This window comes from Haliaeetus leucocephalus, unplaced genomic scaffold (genome assembly GCF_000737465.1).
Source record: "Haliaeetus leucocephalus isolate CR32 unplaced genomic scaffold, Haliaeetus_leucocephalus-4.0 Scaffold207, whole genome shotgun sequence".
Taxonomy (NCBI): Eukaryota; Metazoa; Chordata; class Aves; order Accipitriformes; family Accipitridae; genus Haliaeetus; species Haliaeetus leucocephalus.
Window position 1 is genome coordinate 415,515 of NW_010972643.1, and position 25,226 is coordinate 440,740.

Below are 25,226 nucleotides of genomic sequence, written 5' to 3' on the forward strand. Positions count from 1 at the left end.
AGCTTTAAAAGTTCCCGAGCTTCAGAATTGTGGAAGATGGGATGATGTACCAAGGGAGTATAACTTCCTGCTTGCTGCATAGATGTTCATCCTTATCATCTGCCCTTGGCCACTGCTGAAGATAGTCATATGGTCTTTTGTCTGAAATGTACAGCTGTATGCAACACAAGTCAGCATCAGGCATCACCCTGATTTCAACGTAGTAGGTCTCAGTGAAGCCATTACATGACTGTATTAGTCAGAATGGAGCAAACTTATTTTCTCTAAGAATAACAAGGTCACAGTATTACTGAGGAATATGTATCTTTCTGGAATTGAGAGAAGCATTTTACAGCTGAACTACCAACTATGTCTGTGAAAGTTTTGCGAGAAAAGTAGCTGCAGAGTTTATATCAACCTAAATCCCCAGGCAAACAATCCAATAGCACAGGTAATCCTATGTATACATGAAACTACTACCCATTTTTATTCCAAAAGTACTGCTGAAATAGCTGGCCATTGCCATTATACTAAGTTCATCATGAAAGATTTGGCCTTCAGTTGGTCACCAAATATTATTAAACTCTAGGTAGTACAGCTGTAATAATGTTGTATAGTTTTGGAAATGGTCATTTGGAAATGTAAATATTGGAATGGTCAAAAATTACTTACTATGTGAGGCTTTTGATACCTTATGAACTCTGTATCTAGGTACATCAGTAAAGTCAGTCTCACCTTTAAGCTGCTTATTGCTTGTGGACACAGTAAAGACAAGGCAAATGGTTCCAAACTTTCAGGAATGAAACCAGATGGAATACTGGAAAATTGTCCAGATTTGCCAGCTGTGCACTTCAAAGTTCAGAATTGACAAATAAGTGTATTTTTTCATTTCTCTCAGCAGACCGATAACCTATCACCTGTATTAAACACAACTGATCACTGCATAGATTCTGTTCATTTACTTTTCCCCTTAACTTGAATTTTTCCCCAGTACATATAAAATACCCTTTGGAATAAAAAATGGCTTTGTGACCACACAGTCAGGCTGCTGAGCATTCTCAGGGCCAGCAAGCACTCCATCTGCTTCTTTCTGATGAATAATGTCCATTAAAATGAGTTCCAGTTGAGATTCAAATACTATTTTTACCCTTGTGCTCATTTACCAGTGCTATTTCTCCTGACAAGACAATTTAATCATTTCAGGTCCTCAATGACATTTTTGATTGAAAAAAATGTATTTTCATTACTTATTATGCTTCTCACTTTTGTGCTTTTCTCCAGCTACTTCAACTGACCTTTTCTGTATGTATCAGAGTATGGAAAATAAATAGAGGTGGCAAATAAATGGAAAAAACAAAAACATATAAACAAAACTATTTAAAAAAATAATTAAAGAATGACTGAAAATGAGTCAAGCTTATGTTCACTTCCCCAAATATTACAGCAAACAATTTTACTGTGTAACACCAGGTGAATAATTATTTTCTGGTAACATTGAAGATATTCACAGGAATTGTTTTGAATTTTTCTGGACTAAAACTATCTTACAACAATCTAGCCAGCCCACAAACAACAAACTAAATTTTCTTTGATGTTTACTTTAAAAATCAGTTACATATAGTAATATAAATGCATGCCTAAAACCTTTCTCAGATGAAGAAACAATTTGTTGACCAGTTATACTGTTCCAAGAAAATGAATACCAGATAGGCATGCTGGAATAACTTTAGAGAAGAACATAAAAATGTGTTTGGGAACAGAAAAGACTGACTTTCCAGGAAAAGCTTTTCATGCAAGAGCCATTTGATTAAACAACACTGACTACACAACTACCTGTAAGCCTGTTGTGCTGTCTGAATTAAGAGCTTGCTTTTCAGAGTTCCCCAGGGGATACAGCTAAAAAGATTCATATGAGCAAAGTTATCTCAAACAAGGAAAATCACTGACAGCACAGAAAACGTGCAAGTCGTATTAGCAAATAAATAAGTAAAACAGAAACAAAAAGACAGAGAGAGGAATCTGTTTTCCTGCACAGTGTATCTAAAGGGTCTCCCATCGTTCATGGCTAAAAGCTAGCCTGGAAAGCACTCAAGAATCTATGGTAAGGAACAATAATGTACTGGCCAGAGCTGCAGATGATCTAATAGGTTTGCAATTATGTCCTTGCAAAGAACAAGTGCAAAAAGCTACAGCTGGTATTTCAAAAAAATTAGTTAATAAAGCTATAGGAATTAACTGTAAGCACTTCAAATAACATGAACTTCAATTCAGCAAAATGGTAAAATTTCTCCTTTAGTGGGGCGTTCTGGTTGTCTTCTAATTGTCTGAGATGTTTTTGATAAACTTTTTTATGTTCAGAGAATGTCCATCTATGCACGTTATGACTCACTTGCAGGAAAAAAACATAACTGCCAGATTATAAAATTACAGAAAGACTACAGTATCAATTTATTTTTCCTTCATGATTCACACTGTTACAAATTTCAGTGCTTATGGGAAGATATATAGCATTGAATTGGAAACCTGTTAATAAAACTATGAAAAAGTCATAACAAATTGTTTCTAAAACAATACTGCTGCAGCTAAGTGGACACTTCAGAAATAAAGGCTTAAATCTATTTTTTAAAAGACAGAATGGAAACTGACAGTTCCCTACCAATATCCAGTCCAGTCTGGCTTCACTAAAGCTCATACAATATCACTTTATTTTTCACAACATTGGAGTTAGCTGGATTAAAGACAGCTCTGCTACACTTATCCATACTGCAAGTCTACTTCTAGCCATCAGCATGGCCAAACTGTGATGGACACATTCTCCCATGCAACTCTGGGTTGAGACAGTTTGTAGAACTGTCTTTGTACAGAAGAACAGGACTGCTCTTCAGACGTTTAAGCACCATCAATAATCAACCGAAAAGTCATTCTGATTAGATCACACTTCCCCAGCTCAGATTCCACCCATTCCTGTTTTAAAACCTCTATTTTCATGATGGTCTGGAACTACAAGGTAGTATTTTATAGTACTGACACTTTGTCCTGGTTTCTGCTGGGACAGAGTTAATTGTCTTCCTAGTAGCTGGTACAGCGCTATGTTTTGGGTTCAGTATGAGAAGAATGTTGATAACACTGATGTTTTCAGTTGTTGCTAAGTAGTTTTTAGTCTAAAGTCAAGGATTTTTTCAGCTTCTCATGCCCAGCCAGCAAGAAAGCTGGAGGAGCACAAGAAGTTGGGACGGAACACAGCCAAGGCAGCTGACCCAAACTGGCCAACGGGGTATTCCATACCATGTGATGTCACATCTAGTATAGGAACTGGGGGGGGGTGAGGGTGGGAGATCACCACTCAGGGATTAACTGGGCGTTGATCAGCGGGTGGTGAGCAATTGCACTGCGCATCATTTGTATATTCCAATCCTTTTATTATTACTGCTGTCATTTTATTAGTGTTATCATTATCATTATTAGTTTCTTCTTTTCTGTTCTATTCTGTTCTTATCTCAACCCACGAGTTGTACTTCTTTTCCTGATTTTCTCCCCCATCCCACTGGGGGCGGGGGGAGGGGAGTGAGCAGCTGTGTGGTGCTTAGTTGCTGGCTGGGGTTAAACCATGGCACACTTTCAATTCAGATTGTTTTCTGTATTTCTAGTTCCAAAAGACTTTGAAGATAATAGCTATCAAAAGCTGCCTAAGACAAAAGGAGAAGTTTAAAAATGTTTTTGTATCACAGGAAAAATGAGAATCTTTGCTTGTGGAACTACTGAAAAATTCATGTACTTACTGCTCTCCTGGGCCATCAGGGCTACCATGGCCAGGTTTCAAGTCCCATATTTTAAAACAGAGGAATTTTCAATTTTTAGAAACAATTGAATTTCTTGTTTTCAGTGCCTATTTTTTTCCTATCACACTAACTCAGCTTCTAAAAGGAATCACCAGAGTTAAATGAACTAGCTGCTATCCCTAAGAAAAAGCCAACATGTAACTAAGCAACAAAATAGAAATGTGAACTTTTTATAATGTGTAGCATGGAGTTTTCTCTTTGTAACTGGTAATATTTATTACCCTTACAGCATACACACTTCCAAGTAAGTATCAATTTCACTGTTTCCATCTTTAGCTGACAGAGAAATGCTATGTATTACTAGTATTAAAAATTCTTAACAAAACTAGAATGTTAGATGTTTTTATGAAGCCATTGAAGTTGGTGGGTAGTGCCTCTTTAGTAGGATTAACATGCTAGAGGTACTAAAACTGATACGCAAGGGCAGATTTGGGAAATACTTGTGATTAGTTACAATAACATCAGTAATCTTTCTACAGGACAGAAAAATTACTAAAAGAGTGAATTTAAAAGTTCCAATCCAGCCCTTTGTTGCTCTTCTCTGAAATCTCTCTAGTGTGTCAAGTGTGGACCAAAATGGCCCAAAATAACTTAATATCCCTTCTAAGTCTCAACCAAACCCAGAGACTATTAGATCCCTAGTCCATAACCCAATTTTTCTTTCATAAATGATTTTGTCTTCTCTGCACTCATCCACTTATTTTTTCTAATGTTTTGGGACATCTTATTATATTTTCATTCCCAATAGCATTTGGGACTCCTCCCTAATTGTATTTTCTGTGGATTTCAAGACATGATGCTTACCTTCTCTTCTACTTCACCATGGAGATTTCAAAATAACACTACAATGTAAGGACTCAACCATAAAATTCAGTCCTCACAATAAGAATGGAAAGTTACAATGAATTAACAATTTCTAGTATGTGCAAGCACTTTTCTTTTCCTGCTTTTGGCATCCAAGCAGAGAAATTATTCTCTTTACAGAAGCAAATTATTTTTAATGCTCCCAACTGTCTTTTACCTTTTCCTACTGCTTTTTTTTTTAATATAAATAAAATAGCTTCTAATGAATAGTAAGCAACATCAGAGGCCACATTCTTAGAAAAGAAACATGGGTGGTCAAGTCTCCCACCTTTTGGCCTGACTTCTCTTCACACACCATAGGCATGTGCACACCACCACTTTGGTGATACAGAGACTGCAGGCTCTTAATAAAACCTTACTCAACAGAGAAGCTTGGCTGTCAATATCTTAGAGGCTTCAAATTAGATTCAGAGATCTAATATATTTTTTTAATGAAACCTTAGGCTATTTTTAATATATTTATTTGCTTTTATTACCATTTTATAGTAATAGTAACAATAAAAAATGTTAACCATGAAGACCAAACAAGCCATTGCCAAATCTGTCATTTTTATTTTAGGGACATACGTTATTCATCTACTTTCTTCCAGTCTTTACCATCCATACTAATGGAATGCCAGCTTGAAAAGTAAAATCTAGGGTGAGAGAAAAATACAGGTATTTTTATGATGTATGTTTTAACACATAATGTTTAGAACGGCAAAACATCTATATTTTTAACATTGTACATGCCTGTCTACATATTTTGATGCACTACTTGAGGCAGCCTAAAAAGAAATTAAATGAACCAAGTTTAAACATGAGAAGCAATCCCTAACACAAAATGGACAGGATTTTAGCTGCCCTAAAGTGCTTTCTAATCCAAACATTCTTAAGCAGTAAAGATTGAAGGTCAGAAGGTGATAACTTAACTGCTGCAAACTGATGCAAAGACCAACAGGAGCACTCATAGCCTGTTCTCTGCTTTACAACAGCGCTTAACTCATGCTATCATTTTTACAATATTTTGGCTTGAAACGAAAATAATATGATTAACATATTCATAGAATTGTTACATTCACAGTTTCAAAGAACGGAGACAAAATCATCTAAATTTGAAAATCTGGTATCAGTGGTACATGTTTTTCTCCTGTTAGTTTTGCATTTACAATATAGGACTAAGTTTTTAGTACTCACAGGCTTACCATCTGGACCAGGCTGACCAGGATAACCATGATTCCCAGGCTGCCCAGGGTCACCCTATGGAGAAGCAATATGTTAGCACACAAAAGATATGACAGAGCATTTTAAAATTAGCACAGAGCAACCTTAACCCTAATACATTCCACAAAACAGCAGCTGCAAACCCAGATACCTGCTATTGAGGAGTAATTCTGACAGCTAAGAACTGCTCTTGTAACCCCCTCCCTGGGAAAATTCTCCCTAACTAGGACTTGAAGAAGTGAGACCATGCTCAGTTACAGCACATGTTTGTCCCATCATCTCAAATGCTTTCAAGCTTTTTAACATCTTAATCAATAGAAGTAAAACCACTTTTCATCAAATAGATGAAAAAATCTTTACTAAAACCTTGTTAATCTAGTAGTTCTACTCTGAAGAAAACTCTCACCTGCTTTGGCTGAGTCTAGCTCTTAAAGCAAAAGCACTGGAAAAGGCAGGAGCCAGAATTAAAACCTGTTAAATACTAAACTCTCCACGCACTTATTGCCATCTAAAAAAGCTATCCTTTTAGATTTCTTCTTATAAGGCCTTTGCAATTATTTTGATAACCTCTGTTATGACCATGTTAAAGGAAAAGTCAGTTCCCCAGGCTTCATGTTTATGGTAGGAAAGCAGGAACATAACTTAATATATCCTCCTAGTGTATTAAGTTCTCTGTTTATTTTACTAACGGACTTGAGTTGAGCCCAGCAAACTCCAGTAAGACTTAATCTATAAAAACATTTTATGTCTACAGTAGTGTTAAGCAGGTACTGCTTTCTTCCTGCAGGTCAGTTTCAACTGCAGCATTATTATAAACAGGGAGGACATTAGGAAAGAAATAGGAAACTAGCTTTCAACGTGACTGTGAAAAAACATCATTTCACATATAAACCACAGCGATGTAATTCTGAACTAAATGGGAAAGGATAGAGAAAAATGTCTCTTTAGAAAAGTGTAACAGTTATTATTTGCTAAGTTAATAATAAGTTATCCAGAATTATTATTGTCCACATTAAGAAGTCCAGTTTGAGATTTGAGTGAAAATAAATTTGCTTTCAAATATACTATCTAAACTATGAAATGTTATGCCTTTAACTTGAAAAGGTTAAAACACAAATTAAGTTTAAAGTTATACAGTTTGAAAGTCCAATATTCAAAGTTAAGAAATACTGTAACTAAGATAACCAATACAACCTTATATTGGCTTCCTTTCACTCTTTCTGCAGTCTTTTGTGTTAGGCACCATCTTGTCACCTGTATTATTCAGTTATCCCCAAACAAATATTATACTGCAATGCAACTGAAAGATTGCACATGAAGCAGGGATCTAAATAAAATTGTATAGGTCACCCTAATTCTGACATTTCAGATTCCTTCATACTTTACAGGATGTGGCTTTCAATTTTTTTTTTTAATGATAAATACTTTCTTCCCTCTCTCTCTCTTTCTCTCTGTTTTCTGTAATATGCTAAAGAGAACAAAAAAAGGAAAAATACCACAAAAATTCTATTACATGAAATTATAATGATCTCCATCTTGTGGACTCCAATTCCCTGATTAGAAACCCTCAACATTGTAGCAAAAAGCCCTTTGACTTGCTGCAGCAGACTGTTGAAGACTTATATAATGAGAGTAGAGGTTTTTTAATCATTTGCTTACTGAAAGATAAGCAGTTTGCGGTTTTCTTGTCTACCCTTGTAAGACAAGCTAGCAACTCTGGAAGCACTGCTTAGCACAGTTATTGAGAAAGGTACTATAGCAAAATACTAGGGATTTGAGTTTGCCATGTTAGATATCTGAGACTTAAGTCTGGTTCTCATTTTAATCCTTCACCAACACTGAAGGGAGGTCATCAGAACAGCTAAGGTGGAACTCTCCCAGTAATCATCTAGTCCATTTTTTAAGATAGAAGGAGAAAAACCCTCTCCATTAAAAGACTTTTATTAGCAAACCATTTCACTCTCAAACAATTAACAGTGCAAGATCATTTGCTGAAGAGTAGCAAGTAAACACAATTTACATCCATGAACATTTTCCTTAAAAAATAAAAGGTGTATTTGTGTTATTAGGAGTTATGGCACCAAAACCTGGCCTTGAGGATCCTAATCACTATATTCATGCACTGGAAACCAGAACTAGGAGAACTTGTCCCCTACTTTTTTAATCTGCCTGACTACGACTGGCCAACATAAGATTTGGGGAAAAAAAAAAAAAAGAAAAAAAAAAGTCATGTATGCTCAATAAGACAGAATGGAAACTTACTTTGGGGCCTGGAGGTCCTTGTTTTCCTGGCGGGCATATGCAGGGCGCAGGTGTTGAGCCTACATCACTAGGACCATTCATGCACTACCAAGAGTGAAACCAGCCATCAATACACATGCCAAAAGCATTCAATAAACATGTAACATTATATGAAGCTCATTTCCTAAGGTTGCATAGGTCCTGACTTTCACTCCTTTGTTCAGCTGGAATTTCTGCTTACCTGAATATTGCCCTCCAACTACTTTGAATGCATGAATTCATCACTTTACCCAGAAGAAAAATAAATAAAAAATTAAGTACCGATACTAGGCTGATATCTGAAACTGTATTGGCTTTTCCACAAATATTTTGTCTTATAGTTTGATAATTTTAAATCTGGCAACATGCAAAACTCTTCTCCTAAACTAATTGCTATTCATCATTTGAAGTGTGATCAATTATCAAATATAACTGATTAAAGTTTGTAAAAAGAATCTAATAAATTTTATGTCTAGCATAATGACCACAACCGATGGGCATGGTATCATGTGTAGCAAGCCTGAAAAGAACATAAAGCCCAAGTGTCCTAACTCCTGGGCATGTGTCCCAACTATGAAGCTACTTGAGGAAAGGTGGGGCATGGCTGCTGCCACAGGACCTCCTACAGGTCACAAGTCCTGGCCCTCACGGTGCCCATCCTCCAAAGACCATTAGGTCACCTCCTCCAAACTATGCTCCCTATACAAAGAGCGGTAAACTCTAAACCTTTGCAGACCACATCACTCTCTAGAGACTTTTTTGTTCTGAAGTATTTACTTGTCACCATTGAGACCACATGAAACCTCAGTGTTTTACCAAGGCAGGCAAGGGGAGAGCTACTAGATCAAATCCATTTGTCCAAGGTCAGGCACCCGAAATTTAGGTGCATCTGTACAAAATGCTGAAGTTAGATTTAGTGAATTCTTTTTCACCCAGCAAGTTCTTAGAGCTACAGAAAGGCAAAAATTTAAGAATCCCAGATACAAAAAAAAGCAGATTTTGTATTCAGTATCTAAAACACTTTCAATAACATTTTACCTATATTTTCTAAAATAATGTAGACTTTTTTACAATGTTCTCCGAATGGAGTTCTTTCTCAGGGTCAAATGATTGATCAAAACACCAGTCCACGTTTCCTTTGCAATTGTACCAAGTGGAGTGACGAGGATGGTTAGGGAAACTATCATATTAAGCCTTCAAACAAGCTCCCCTTCAGGGAGCTCCCATTAGCCATTAGCATGATGCAGTTAACAGCTACCTGACTGTGCATATCCCCATTCCTTTGCAACAGCATCTAGCCCTGCAAATAAAAGCAATTGAATTGAACCCGGGAAAAAAAATCAGGCCATTTATTCTAATAAAAGTGGGTTTCTTCAGAAAACTGATTTTTAATTTGCCTGTTGGCTAGAGTTTAATTAATGGAAATCCAGCACTTTTAAGCTTAGCAAACCTCTGTCCACCTTTCAAAACAATGAGTATATTCCCTAGAATAATAAGAAGTTTATTTAAAGTCAAATACTACCTTAAACTGAGTTTGAGCAGTTTAGGATTGAGCCTACCTCTCCATTCTGAAACAAGAAGAAACACAGTTTAAGAGTACAGCAATATTTGTAACATGTAAAATGCAGTCATTTGTAAACAATACCAAAACCAATCATAAATTTAGGGCTATAACTGTCAACGAATTATAATTCAAAATTTTAGACATTTTAGACTTTCTCAGACTTATGTGCAGCTGCTATCAATGCATATGAATTTTTAGTTCATTTTATTTAAGGGTCTTTCAAGGGAGCTACTAGTGGGAATTTTTAAAAGGCAACAACAAAACTAGGATTAATACTAAACCATATAAATATTTACACAGTAAATATTTATATTTGGGTCAAACCTTTTGCCAGGAGTAACTTATCAAAAAAATCCTCTGCTTACTTATTCATGGCAGAGAATGTACCAAAATATTTCTAAAATCTCTGATCTCTGCCTGAATCCAGCATCTGAGAAAACACACAGAAGCACAGAGGCAAGGCTGGCTTCTTCTTGCTTTCCTGTGTGACTGCATTAGACTCTGCTATCAATTGAATTGAGTTTTTCAGTATCTGCAGCACCATGGAACAATCCATCCCCAAATATTTCAGCATACCAACCATGAAAATGTCTGTCTTAATGGTTTAGTAGCCACCATTAGCTACACCGTGCACAGTCACCACAGACTTCATACACAGTCTGTGGAGAGAGTCAGCTTCGTCTGTACTCAGTTCTCACCTTAGGCAACCTCAAGAGAAGGTTGTCTTTCTCCACGGATCATAGCGAGAGCTTAAAATCACTGTGCAGCTAGGTATTTCTGGGAAAGGGGATGAATTCAGGCTGTAAGTTGTACATACAGCCCCTGCTTAGTTCAGGAGCTCTGATACAACCACACTCTGACAGAATACAACCACAAACCACATATTCCTCCTTGGAGATCAGCCAACACCTCTATTTTCTAAAGGAGTCCAGAATTTTATGGGTAAAGTCCAAATTTCATTTAGAACAACAGCAAGTAAAATTAAACTGGCAAAAAGCAATCCTTTTCTTGGACTTCTTGCCAAATTGCAGAGAACGCAAGATATGATGGACTTTTTAGTGTTTGCTTTCTTTATGCAAAGATTTTTTTTTAATTTTTTTACTTTTCATATCCTACTTCTATTTTGTAAAGAGCAAAAAGATACATGGTGCAGTTAGATAGCCCAATACTAAATTTACTTCAGTATTTAAAGCTAACTTTACAAAGGTGTTCCCAAGCCCATTAGTTCTTGATGCACACAGTCAGATTTCAGAACAGCTAATAAACCAGCCACCTACTCGTTGCTTAAATGAAAGCTGTAAGTTTTGAAAAAGCCCTCATACGGGTGCTGATTCCGATAGACACACTGGCCCCAAATAAACAGAAGAAAAACAGACTAGCTGGGGGTCTGTGCAAGTCTGACAAAAAATAAAATATCTGGATGTTGAAGATTCACAGATTCTATTGTCAAACTGGCAAAATGGTCCTAATACTAAACCAAATCACAACATGAAGGATATGGGTTTACACAGTAAGACACTGGTGTCTGATTATCTTCAGCTCAGTTTGGTTTAGACACCAAACAAAGGAGGACATTTCGGAGGAAACTGCACGTATAAAACAGTCTCTTGCTTGTACTTTGAGATGGGAGTTGGATGCTTTTGAAAATCTGGCTCCAACTGTGTGTCATGAATGGTTTCCAAATCTGTTTGCATGTGTTTTACATTTCATTGCATAATTAACTGTAAGTAAGAGGGCAAAGAGAGGGTCAAAGGATCCCCATAAGCTTCCTAACTGTGTACATGTATCATAAAATCCTGAAGAGGATTTTATTTTTGTCTGATCCATAACACACTTCATGAAATCTTGGCAGCATTTCAGTTAATGGGATATTTAACACAGATATAGATCAGCATAGATACTTCTGATAGGAAAAGGTGATTTAAAAATACAGGTTTGTTGGTTATGTAAAAAAATTTCAGAGATTAAATGACCTGACAAGTAGTAAGAAGTATATCAGGTAAGTTAAAAAGTAATATTTAAAATATTTTACACTGCTGTAACCTAGTAGTTTTACTAATTTATAATGTTTAAAATCTTAAATTTTAACAGAAGATTCTGAGATTCTCCTATACTGCTGTCAAATTTCCACCATCAAATATCTAAAGTAAAAAAAACTTTTAAAACACATTTGCACAAAAATAAGGCTGAAAACAGACAGGTTCTGTGTCACTTGATGTTGCACAGGTAACAAGGATTTGTTTGCACCAGCTGAATCACTGTAGTATTACTTATTTTAAGAATTCATTCAGTCAGCTTTAAACAGTGATTTGTAAAAAATGCCAAGTAGTCCTCAAAAGTTCATCTATCATACTCACAAATCCCGGGATCTCACAGACTGTTTCTCGATTATTTTGCTCTGGGTCACAGTAGATTCGCAGTTTTTGTATATCAAACTATAATTCAAAACATAAAAGACTTTTTTTAGAGAAAGAGTTAATAGTCTGACATTGTTAGTTTAAACTATACTCTTCTTAAATAACATCATCCAATGATAAAAAATGAACAAAATATTAAAAAGCAAGAGAAACTGGAAGCTCTGTGTGTCCACTACAGTTAAAAATCAGTTAAAGATGTAGAAACATTTTTAGTCAGGCTACTCACAACAATTAATACGTGCAGCCAATTAAACGTTCTGTAACAGAATTATTTAAAGAAAAATAATCAATCCAAGACTTTCTTTTCTAAAATAATAGAAATCACTGCCCCTAATCCTTGGCAATAAATCCAAACACACAAAGCACGAATTACGCTGGCTGCCAATATCATTGGGAAACAAGTTACAACAGCACAGGCAAAACCAACCTTTTCCTTTTTACCTTAACAGCCCTGGGAAGATGTTTCTACACTGACCTGTCTCATCTAGAGATAAGATTTTTACATTTCAGTGAAGCATCAGAAGGCATCCCTGACACTTGAAAGAATTTGCCTTAGAGTTTAGCTGGATAATGTAAAGCTTTAAAAAGCAAGCAATAAAAACACTGGCACCAGGGGAGCAAAAGTTTGTGCCATTCCGCTCTGTTGCTATACTTCAGAAAAAGTAAACCACTGACATCAGTTTTTCTAGCACAAACTATCATGACTGCAAAGAGAAAAAAAACCCTGTTACACTTATTTGAAATCATAGACTATAAGTTGGACTATACCATGCCTAGTAATATGTGTTTTCAAATTTAAAATGTCTCTACAATTCACAACACTTAAGTACATACACAAGTTTATCGTCACTATACTGGAAAGCACTTCAGCCAGTAAGATCCTAATTAAATCAAGAACACTTGTGAAATATCACTAGAAAAAATCTGAATCAGAGCACAGAAAGAGAATGAAAATTCAGCAAAGAATCTCTGCAGATTCTTGTATCATGCTTTGTATCCAAATCCAACTGATTTATTTCTTAAAGGATTTCAAAATACCTTTTCACTGAAAGGTGGTATGCAGATTAATTAAAATATTTCTCTGTAATCATAGTTTAAACAGAAAAATCCTGGAAAAGTTTGACTGTTAGTGCTTTGCAGAATGCATCACAGTCTGAGAAAGTGGAGAAAGGAAATACCTTTTTTAGATTATAGAAATCATCTGGAAATATAAAATTGCAACCTGAGGCAGATTTTCTACTTTTCTTCTAGTCCACTATCATAAGAGGTTCTTACACAATTTGACATTCCTAAAATGCTTTCATTTTTATTTTAGATAACATGTCTTGCTACTAACATTCTTTAACTCAGAAACTGTATTACTGGGAATCTATAAAAGTCCCATTTCTGCAGTGACTTAAGAGAAAAACCAAGACACAACAAAAACAAACCAACCAACCCTCTAATCCGAGAATGCACACAACTATAAAAATGGGATAATCCTGCACTGACAGAGAAAATGTATGAGACTATTGATTACAATTCTGAAATCTCTACTTTCTTTGCAATAAGTGCTTGAAGTCCTATGAGAAATCTGTGACAAACATTCAGCAGTTTTCACAAAAGGGTACGTTAGTATACGGACAATGTTACCACCAGAGATGCTGAGTCACACACACAGTGTGTCATCCAAGTTTCCATGTACGCTTTTAGAGTATGATAATAATAGAACTGAAGCCTGGCTACAAATACACAAATGCAGGAGTAACTGAGTAAAGACATCTGAACAGAGTTAATTAAGATGATGAAAAATATATTAATATTTTTTAATAGGAGCAGTAAGGATCATGAAATTAGAGTACAAAAAAAGCATAGCTTTCAAAATAACTAAAAATAACATCTACTTATGTAATTCAGTATTTCTTAGTACTGTTTCCATGACTGTCAGACTAATTAGTAATGTCATTACCACACTGCTATAAATATAAGAAAACAGTCTAATTAGCCAATATCTGGAACACTGTCAACACAATAGTTTTCACCACTGGTCTACACAGCCTTTACCTATACAGCCTGAAGTTTTAATGAGCTTTTTGGTGTCTGCAAGGACTGCAGGCAAAAGGACTTTAACATTCCTCAGAATAGAGGAGAACCTTGGTAGAGGGTTTTCGGCGGGGTCCAGCACAGCAGAATCAGTAGCAGTTTGAGTATCAAATATTTGCAGTATGACAGAAACAGAGTTGACACACCTTGTAATTTTGTGACAGCTAGTGATGAGAAAGAAACTTCATCAAAATTTTGTTCTCTCCCTCTTTTACCAGCATAACCCATACACTGACAGAAAGAAATTATATGCAAGTGTCAACCACAGAGGAAATCCCCTGCTTTGAGACACTGCTTCCCAAACTCAGACAACCAAGTCGCATCAAAGTTGTGTTTCAGCAAAAATGAATGCCCCTTGAAGTCAGCGAGACCAATTAAGCACCCACCGCACAGGATATATCAGTTGTGTTGAGTCCTCCTGATCATTTATGTTCCCTCTTAACTATTAAAATTCTGTATATTAAACTTCAGACCATTTACACTTCAGTGTAAATTAGAAGAGTAAGTTCAAGAAAACAGAAGGCAGCAATGCAATGTTAACCTATAGCAGAATTTCTGAATTATTGTGGTTTTAGCATATGCTTACCTGTACAGTTTCCTCCTTTCCAGAATACTTTCCTATTTGGGTTAGGCCACTAATGTAAATACCTAAAACAGGATGTAATGGCTTTGTTTCAATTTCTTGGTCATCTATATACAAAGTTACAAAGTCTTCTGTTACTAAGAGACGAATTTGATGCCAGCCTTCATCAAACAATGTCTAAAAAAGTGAAGAAAACAGAATTGTTTAAAACAAAATGTCTTCAATTTAAATAACAATAAAACTGCATTTCAACGCTTAAACTACTGTTACTAGTTGAGATGATCAATCTTCCAGATTTTGTCATGCAAAAAATTGTAAACTGTATAGGCAAAAAAGTATTTGCCAAGTAATATTATAATTGAGAAAATGATATTTGGTAATAATTAATCCCTATTTCAGAATTATTTTATAACTCACATAAATTTTTTCAGTCTATGATCTTGAACATGCTTAAACCTGTATTTGTTAAAAATATGAAGCCAGAGGCCTTTTTTTATCAGTGGTATAATGTCTCAAACACTTCAGATCTTAAATCATGGTGAAAACAAACTGGTACTTGAAAATCTTTCTATTCAATCTCTTATGAAAAAAATTTTAAAGATGACATGATATTGGCAGAAAGAATCACAATATTGCAATGAATAAACCAAATATTACATTCATCATCTCACAAAACATCAGATTTCTAAAGCTAAGATTTAGTTTAAACAAATAGCATAGTTCTATGAGTAACAGAAAATGAGAGATACCTTTAAAGAAGTATTTATACCACCTATCTTAGAAATGAAATTCAACATGGAAAGAAATGCCTTCTTCCTGAGCCTATCCATTAATTTCAAAAACAAGCTACCTCTTCCGCCTAGCCTAGACTAGAGGCTTATCTTTTACATAGCTAACTTTATTAAAGATTAATCCCACACCAAAGTGGTATACATAAGAGTAAACTGAAACATGCATTCTTCAGTATATTATATATCTTTGTTACCTTTTGTAGACATTAACAGAAATTAAGCCTACTTCACTTAATAGTATACACCCTTAGATAGCACCTCTGTTTCTATTTTATTTTCATTTGCAGATTGGGTTTTTATTTATTTACAATGGCTCCCATTACAAGATAAAATAAACAACAGATCAGAATATATAACATTTCCATTTTCCTGAGTAGAAGTGATAAATTATCTTAAAGGTTTATTAAATTAAAAGGTTCATTAAAAGCATAGTGACATTTATAGCATGTTTAGAGACACACAGCTCTAAAAAGGGCCTGAACTTACTGTTCTCCATAACAGCAATACAAACATGCAGACACACACACACAAAAAAAGCAAAAGTCTTATTTTCCTGGTGAAGTTCATGGATACCTGGGACTGCAGGAATAAGACTGATTTGTCACTGCAGCTGCCAGAAACAATTAATTTTCAGATTGACTTGAAACTGAATTTTCTAACAATTTCCAGTAAATCAAGTTTAACATTGCTTCTTAAAAAAAAATAAAATTATTTCACTTACAAATAATTATGAAAAGGCAGAGGAAGTTTGGGAAGAAAAAGTAAAATTCTCCATCCAATAACAGAAGAATAAAATACCTCTCCCTAGCAAAAGCTTAGTAGTTAAGACTTTCTCTTGGATAGGAGTCCTTCCTTCTATGAGGATTTATGTTTCAAATTCCTTCAGCCTGATTTGGAGTAAGGCTTCAAATGCAGGCCACCACTTCCCAGAAAAGTTGAACCCACTTGGCCATGAAGCGCTCCAGCAATAAATCTTTCTCACTCTTTGTCTGCCAAAGCATTCCTCTTTGTTCATTTAAATAATACTCCTGCGGTAGGAATGGGAATCTCTGGGCTGCATATAATCCTCTATATGGCTACAAATACAAGAGTAGACACATTCAATCTCCTTCCCTCTGTCTCACCTGCAACCGAGACAACCTTTCTCACAAGAGTTGAATAATTCACTGGAAATTACTGAAGAAAGATTGAAAGAGAACCTTCAGATTACACTAGAAGACAATAAAATTGGTTTGCACAAAGAGGAGACTCCCTTCAGTGAGAAAAATAAGCAGCTGAAAGGAATTTTCATTCAACAGAGAACTAGACAAATCCAGGTTGAACTCTCATTTTTTAAGTTGCTATTTACTCTCCTTGAGAAGAAAGTAACTTCTCTCATTATGTATTTTCAAGGAATTTAGACACTTAACAAAAACTCTCTCTAAAAATAGACTCTTTTCATTCACATTTTCTAGTCTCCATATCAAAGGCAGAAAATACTTTCCAGCACATATTAAGCAAAGAGCTGTGTGAAAAAGTCTCTGTGATCTTCACAATTACCTGCCGGAAACTACTGAGTAGAAAATACCTGTAAAGTATTTACAGCGACGATCACTGTGGACACTCTCGAAACATGGGTAAAGTACCCCCCATCTATTTTTAAATGACAAGTAGTCAAAAATAAGACCATGCATTTTTAAAAACCATAAAGGGCAAAGGAATAATGTGTACTTAAATGAGTATTCCAGCATGATGGTGACTTACTTCTTACCTTTACACGAGGTGCAGCAAAAGTAATAACTTGTGTGCCATTTATTAAACTTGTTGTAGTGAATGAAAGTGTTTTCTCTTCTCCATTAATAGTGACTGCTATCTGTGGTCTCTTATCCAGACTCAGAATTCTCCACAAATCCCACGTTTTTTTTACTTTAAATCTTTGTGTGGAAACAAACACATACGATGGAGGCAGACCTTCTGGAAACACATTCCTAAACAAGGAAGAAGGAGGGGAAAAAAAGACAATACTTGAACATTTGTATAAATCTTAAAATAAGTCTCTCTCACTTTAAGCAAACGAAAAAACCTTACTAAATGTAGAAGTGTATTTAAAAATTTAAATACCTTGTCAATTCTGACAGGTCAACACGTGAGGTTACTTCATAAGCTTTTGCATTAGTGGTTGGTATTTGAATTCTCTTTTTAACTTTTTTCTTCACACCTAATCCTACAAGAATGTCAAATCCTTTTTCATCTCGAGCTGCCACTGGAATTCTTGTCGGACAAACAGATTCTGCAAAGTAATAAATGCAAGTATAGTTCAAAATATGACTTAAAACTTTCAGAAAGTAACCTCCCATCTACCTAATTTTTTTGTAGCTGCCTTTCAAGAAATAAGAGAGAACTGAGAACTGCCAGTTAAGTATAAGATGAGGGAAGTGACATGCAGAATCCTCAGAGACATGAAGTGAGAATACTGAGATGTCATATTGTACTGCAATTACATTCACATACTATTTTGAATTGTCACTAATTGTAGTTAGAATATCTGACTAATAAAAATATTTAATTTCATTTCTAAAATTGTATGGTTTCAAAATGCTACAAAATTACAGATGTTAATTTCCACGATGCACTAACAATATGGATTAATCCAGCATCCCTCACAACTATAAAACTGGGTTGAAAATGGGCAAAGGTAGTCATATCTACAACTTTTTGTCATCTTCTTTTGCTCAAAATGGACTCTGATCTATTTTGTCTGTTACACTGAAATCTGCTTGAAGCTATTCTCACTGGACAAATATTGTCTGATATATTTTCTGCGAAAACTAAAGTTAACTGAATGTTATCTCTAATTGTCTTTACACAAAAACAATATTAGTCAGTGAACCTAAGCTGTCTCAAAAAAAAAAAAAAAAAAGGTGAGATAGCAGAGTGAAATTTAATGCTAAAGCCACCACTGTATTAGAATAATAATGAAAAGAAAGAAAGCAACTTTTTGTTTTAATGAAATTATGCTAAACTACTTACAATAAATACATTTTCATCATTCATTTCCCATTCTTTCTTCAGAAAAGCATCAGTTCATAGAAAGGGAAGAGGTTACGAATACATTCCAAAGAAGGGGTGGAGAGTTCTCTCACCTCCACCTGGACCAGCCACGGGCTGGAAAACTCATGTTTCAGTGCCAGGGAATTATCAGCTCAAAGGTCTAGACTGGCTTCTCTTTATAATATGAGCAACGCTGCATGCCTTCTCTTTCTAACCAACCCAAGAGCAGTCAGGAGCTACCCCATTCTGGCGGGGGAGGCAGGATATATAAACTCTAAGAAAATTCAGCTAAGTGTCTGCGCAAACTATCTATGGTGGGAAAGGACAATCCATCCTAAGGGGACATGCCACAGGTACTTGGGGCAGCAGCGAGAAGCCATGTATATTCCCCTTAGTTTTCTTTTCCTCCCCACAGCAAAATGTCACCTGACTCCCAAATTAAAAATACATTAAAAGTTACCTGTCCGGTTCTAGAAGAAAGAATTGCAAGAACTGTCTGCCTACATTTTGGAAACTAAAATGTCTACCTTCTGAATGCTTCAAACAAAAAAGTCCAACACAACTTTCCTTCTCTCTCTTCTCAAAACACAGATGCAAGATTTAAGTCAACATACTCATGACATTAAGTAAGAGTAATAACACTTTCTTTTTTTCAGGTTTCTTCACTGTGCATTGTTATCATGGAAACATTTTCTAAACTCATTTATTTCAAAGCTGAATAACGGTCATATTGTAATTAATATGGATTACAGATAATCATATACACTGACAAGAAAATGAACATAAGAATCTCTTATCAGTTACAGTATTAGAAATTTGGTGTAAAATAAAAAATAAATGCAGAAATAGGATTACTTTATGTGAGAGGGCCATTATTCTGGATCAATGCCAAAGTAACTATTCCAAACCAGTACAATACAAATTATGCATGTGTAAAATTGTACATTAAGAAACTATTCTTTATTTCCAATGGCACATTGAAGAATTACATAAAAACATTCCCAGTAAGGTAGGTCTTTTTTGGGTCTTCTGGATCATCTTCTGGCACGACTATTTTGATAGCTAACTGAGCCATTATATAGGATGCAGAAGTCAGTGGCAAAATCAAGAACTGCCTTCCATGGGAAATGAGGTTGTGTTTCCAGTCCACAGTACCAGTCACAGCAACTCTCTACCCTATACTGAAATCTTGTTCCCCTTTAGTGTTTTTATATAGTTTTCAGATGCTTAATTTTTCCTTCCTGAAGCATGAAATAACTTTTCATTGTTAAATCCCATTATCTAGCACAAAGGAACTTTTCTCAGCATCCTCCAGACATAATTCTGAGGTCTGCATTGAGTCTTGTTTTTAAATGCATTCCTGACACACAATTTTTTCTATATTTTTTTCTGGGGAATATTAATACTACAGGAACATTTGAATTCCAGAATAAATATCAAATAATTAAATATTCATGAAATATTTGGGGACTCTTAGCCACATTGTCCTTCCTGCGTGACAGGTTCAGCAGGTTCTTTCACCCTGCTGTACTCTAAAACGAAAACGGGGGTTCCCAAAAGGCACACAAGAGCCCTCCTTCCCCAAGGCCATTCCTACACGAACCACTACTTGCTACACTACATGAACCACTGAACCTCAGCCTCCTTTTTCCAGAAGGGAAATACTGCCCTTATGCTCTTGTACCTATGTTCATGGATACCTATGTTATTTTTTTAGACATTAAAACAAAGACGATCAAGAGAGAATTGCAAAACTTTTGTGTGGTTGATCACAGCCATATCATTGCTTCTTTGCCCTCACAGAACTTCCTCTCTCAGAGTCAAAGTGAATCTTAACAACATGAATAAAATAATCCACCACTCGGATATAAAATTTCCAGTTTACTAGTCTTTCAGTTCACCTGCTAAATATATTGTGGTTAGAAATGAAGCTGCCAGCTGGCTCTGATCGCTCTTTGGGAGAGGCACCTCAATGCTAACGCGAAGGAAGAGCGCAATGTAAGAGAGTGGAAGCAAAGGGTCAAAGTAAAACAGAAAGTACACTTTTGTATACATAGTCAACATTCGCAGATTACTGCTGTAAGAATCGTGTCAAATATCACAGCTGAATTTTAAAGGATACCAGTTAACTTAATTCTGAGAGCAGAAAATCCATCTTGATGAAATATAATGTCACCTCTTCCAAACCTTATTTAAAGAAAATATTGTGTTTATTTGGGGGAATTTCTCCCTGCATGAAGTTTTATTTAGCTGCACTTAGCAGATTTAATTTTTGGACTGACTACCCTACTACATTAGCCACAAGGAATTATTATGATTTTCTTAAGCGTATCAAGAAATAAACACTATTATCCTCAACATAAGTATCACCATGTTTTTTCAATGAAGTCCATACTCAAAGTGAGGGCAAATGAAAACTATTTTTCATTCTTACTAAGTGCAGAAATATGGTACAACTGAAATATGACTTGCATTAATTCTTGGTAATAAAACATGCAGAAAATAGCACTGACAAATACTCACTTTATAAGACAGTCCTTCTCAGTGATATATTCTAGAAGCAATTTGGTATCTTTTTTATATATACAGGAAAGCCATTGTTTTTATATATATGGGAAAGTCAAAGTTATCGGAAAACTCAATGCAGTAATGCTGCTAGCATTCTAAAGCTAAAAAGTCATTTTACAATGTTGGTCTTGGCTAATTCTTCTGTAAAATCCTTTTAAGAAAAGATCATAACATCTCATTACAATTCCAGGGACTTTTGCTAAGAGTCTTTCTTCTGGGTTTTTCAACACATACTAGCGGAAGAACTCCTGTTTGTAATGCTAAGTTATCCTCTTAACTGTCAAGAAGAAATGCTAGATTGTGGATGAGTACCAGCCACACCTAGGAAAAGGATAAAGTGAGCCCTATATTCTTAGCACTATGAGAATTGCTCAACTATTTTAGGGTTTCTAAACTTTATCAGTGCAAAAAATGTGGGGCTCAGGACAAAACGCTACATACTGAAATTAAACACACACTGTGTTAAAGCACCATATCTTTCCCAAATATATTTCTTTGTTTAACAGAGAAAATAACATTTTGGGAGTGATGTCTGCAAACAAGATCAAAATTTAAGAAGATCATACCAAAGATTATCAGGTGCCTTAGATTATATTAATCATACATTCTGCTTGTGAAATAAAGACATTACGGGTACAGAATTACATTCTGCACACCTAAAATATTTTATAATCAATTACCTTCACAGAGTTTCTGCTTTATAACTTCTTTAATTCTTGATATTGCAATATAGTCTTCAACATAAAACACGTAAGTTGATGAAGGCTTGTTGGCAATAGCTTTAAGTTCATCCTCCTCAATTTCTGAGCCAACACCAATAGCAAACAAAGTGATTTTATTTTTCCTTGCTTCTGCTGCTATGTCTTTGACTTCATCTTGGGACTTTCCATCAGTAAGAACAACTGCTATTTTTGTTAAAAATCTTGAAGATTTTGCAAAAAGATGGTCAAAGGCAAACTGAATAGCTCTTCCTGTTCTTGTATTTCCTCCCAGGTAGTGTATGGACTCCATTTCCCTGATGAGGTTCTCAGTGGATTCATGAGTTCCGAGGGGAATTTCAAGTACAGGGTAATCGCTGTACTGGACAACTCCAACTTGAATAAATTTTGGCCCTATGTCAAAATTTCTTGTAATGTTGGCAAGCCAGCTTTTGATTATTTCGAAGTTTTCTGGGCCAACACTGTAAGAGCCATCTAAGATAAAAACTAAATCCGCCGGAGCAGTTCTGCAACCTAAAAAAAAAGCAAATATCAAAGAAATATTTTAATGAAGCCTTCCACTTTCTTCTTCCACAGGAAATATTTTTTATATCAATTACTGTTTGTATTAGAATCTATACTGACAAATACATTCCATTAAAAAAAAATCAGCTGAGTTTATCAGAGAAAACAAGATTGTTTCTGTAAGCCGCACAGATCCAACTTGGTATCGGTAAACCATACCATTTTGTTTTTTACATTATCACCAGAAAGAACTGTGAAAAATTCCAGAATTCAGTTCCTTCGCTGGCAATTGCATTTCATACAATCAGCAGAGGAATACATTTTCTTTTTTTCCATACCTCTCTGTCTGCAGAGATGATAAACATAAAAACTCATTTTTGTTAGCAAACCAAGCACACTGCAGAGGAAGGCTATAGTCTGAATACTCCAGAATTCAGCAGTAATATCCAATCCTTTTACAAATACATTTTAATTGACTTCTGACTCTGCTACATGGCACTTACAGAGCTAGTTATTATAAAAACTTGAGTCTCCATTGAATGTTGCTGGTAGCACATTCTGATTTTAGTAGAAAAATGCTCAGTGAACGAGCTCAACCTCCAGAATATAAGATCATGTAAGCATTTAATAAATATAATGTAACTGCATGATGACTAACGCATGGATTCAGCTCTCCTAGCTGTAGTCATTTACAAATGGAGCTTTTAGAATAAATTGCCAACTACAGGCCATGGACTGACACAAGCATTTCTACAGGACAGTCCTATCCATCTTACATGCACATCCTCAGATGGAGGGAGTAACTCTCTACAGGAGAGAATCACCTTCCATCGACTGTGAAAGGAGCTTAGGTAACTGACACACAAGGTACCAAGGAGATGGCCAAAACCAGGAGAGATTATTTTGATCCCATGGCACATGCAGTCATGCGGGTTGCTGTGTATTACTGTTTTGTGAAAGGCTGCAGTTCCACCACGGGAAGAAGAGCTTTGCCTTGTCCTGACATCTGCCTACGGACACTTCTGGTTAGGTCAGGATTTCACCTTCCTTGAAAGCAAGTGACCACAGTCTGCTGGAGAGATGCTTTTGCAACGCAGGTGGTGGTGAAGAGAAAAGGCACTGGGAGAAGGAGTAAGGGGCGAGCTGAATGTGTCACTCTGTGGTCCAGAGATATGAATCACAGAGTAATTTCAGTTGGAAGGGACTTCGGACATCATTGGACCCTGCTGAAAGCAGGCCCAGCCTAGAGCAGTTAGACTGAAAAAAAAAAAAATGTCTTTCTAGAGACCAAAAGGAATTTTATGGAGTTTGTTGAAAAATACTGAAAATTGCTGCCTTGAAAGAAAAACTGGAGGAAAAAGACCTACCCTGCAAGTATCACTGTGGCCAGAGGAAAGTTTTCCATGCTTTTTTTATTCAGCCACTTTGCCATTTAAAAAGCTACCTTGCTTTAACTTTTTCTTTTCCATAAACCAGATTTAGACTATAAAACTTGGTTTGGTGGGGTTTGAGATGGTAATTTTGAAGAATATGCTCCCAGAGCTAGGGTTATCTCAGCTTCCTCTCACAGAAGCTTTATTTTTCTTATTTAGTTTCTCACATAACATTAAGCTATCCAAAACATGACTTCTGAAGAAATAAAAATATAAACACTCAAGACACAAGTTTAAATCAAGACTGGAGCTTTACGGTTCCATCTGCCCCCTCGAGCATTTCCAAGACACAAAAAGAAATAAAGATATTCCCTTCCTAAAGGAGAAATAAGATATTTAAGTTACTTATATATTATAGGGATTTGGACCAGGAAAATTATACTGGAAAAAAATCACCATCAACAGAAGTGTATATGTGGACCTGAAAATAGATACTATGAATTCAAGGCATGCTTTGAAGTTGCCTTTGTCTGAAATACAAAAATTAAGACTTACTTGCTCTTGTTTCCCCATCTTCAGCTGAGATGTAATCATGAAGTAGCAGAATTAATAGCATCTGAAAAAATGTTACGATCTGTGCCATGTGTATTGTATTTTCAAAGTCTCAAGATTAAACTAGATGGGGAAGAAATGAAAATAAAATACAGTGTTATTACACTACAAAACAAATCCAAACTTCTGTGTTTTAAAACCTGTGCATGAGGAACAACTTTGAATCGAATCTGCAAGCCCAGATGCAGGCCAGCCTGCAATGGACCACAGACCCATAAAGTGTCAGTCAGGCATGCAAGCCCAAAACTGAGATTCTAAACTCAACAACACTCACCAGCCTTTCTGTGGAAGCTCAGTTTTCACCAAGGCACATTTATATACCTCTCCTGCTAGGTACAGACGTGAGTAGTTTATATTCCCAGTCCCAGTCACACTTGTCCAACTGCTATCCCACTCTGCAGCCATTACCCAAAGACTTGACAGCTACTGCTCCAAAATACGGCACGTGTTTATGTATCAGGTACTGGTGGGGAGATGTTACTTCAGTCTCAGCCCACATACTTGGCTACTTCAGGGACTGTGGGACACTTCCCACTCCTCTACCCCAGCGCTGAGGGTCCCACCAGGAGTCAGGGTCTCAGCAAGGCCCAGCCCTGTCCCAGCAGAGCCAAGCCCTGTAAACTGTGTACCGTAACATCCAAGGTTATATAAATTATAAGCATCTTCAGCTTTTGATTTTTTCCTCTGTTTATGTCTCCTTTTTTATCATTGTCTCTGAATCATATCCCCAAAAGGGTCCTGAAGCAAACATGCAATTTGGGTCTCATGTTGCTGTCATAAATATTGCTTGACAAATTCACTTAAATGAAGTCATATTT

General features: G+C 35.9%; 1 protein-coding gene across 1 annotated transcript in view; it reads right to left on the bottom strand.

Annotated features, from left to right (window-relative positions):
* COL21A1 (collagen, type XXI, alpha 1) overlaps positions 1-24,439 on the bottom strand; it is an 84,922-nt gene extending 60,483 nt beyond the window's left edge. The window contains exons 1-9 of the mRNA XM_010566372.1: positions 24,352-24,439; positions 21,881-22,432; positions 17,703-17,871; positions 17,353-17,569; positions 14,815-14,988; positions 12,087-12,164; positions 9,725-9,733; positions 8,148-8,231; positions 5,859-5,921 (exon numbers count right to left, since the gene is read on the bottom strand). Coding sequence (XP_010564674.1) covers positions 5,859-5,921; positions 8,148-8,231; positions 9,725-9,733; positions 12,087-12,164; positions 14,815-14,988; positions 17,353-17,569; positions 17,703-17,871; positions 21,881-22,432; positions 24,352-24,439 — 1,434 coding nt within the window. The remainder of the gene's footprint in view (positions 1-5,858; positions 5,922-8,147; positions 8,232-9,724; positions 9,734-12,086; positions 12,165-14,814; positions 14,989-17,352; positions 17,570-17,702; positions 17,872-21,880; positions 22,433-24,351) is intronic.
* Between the last annotated feature and the right edge of the window lie 787 nt (positions 24,440-25,226).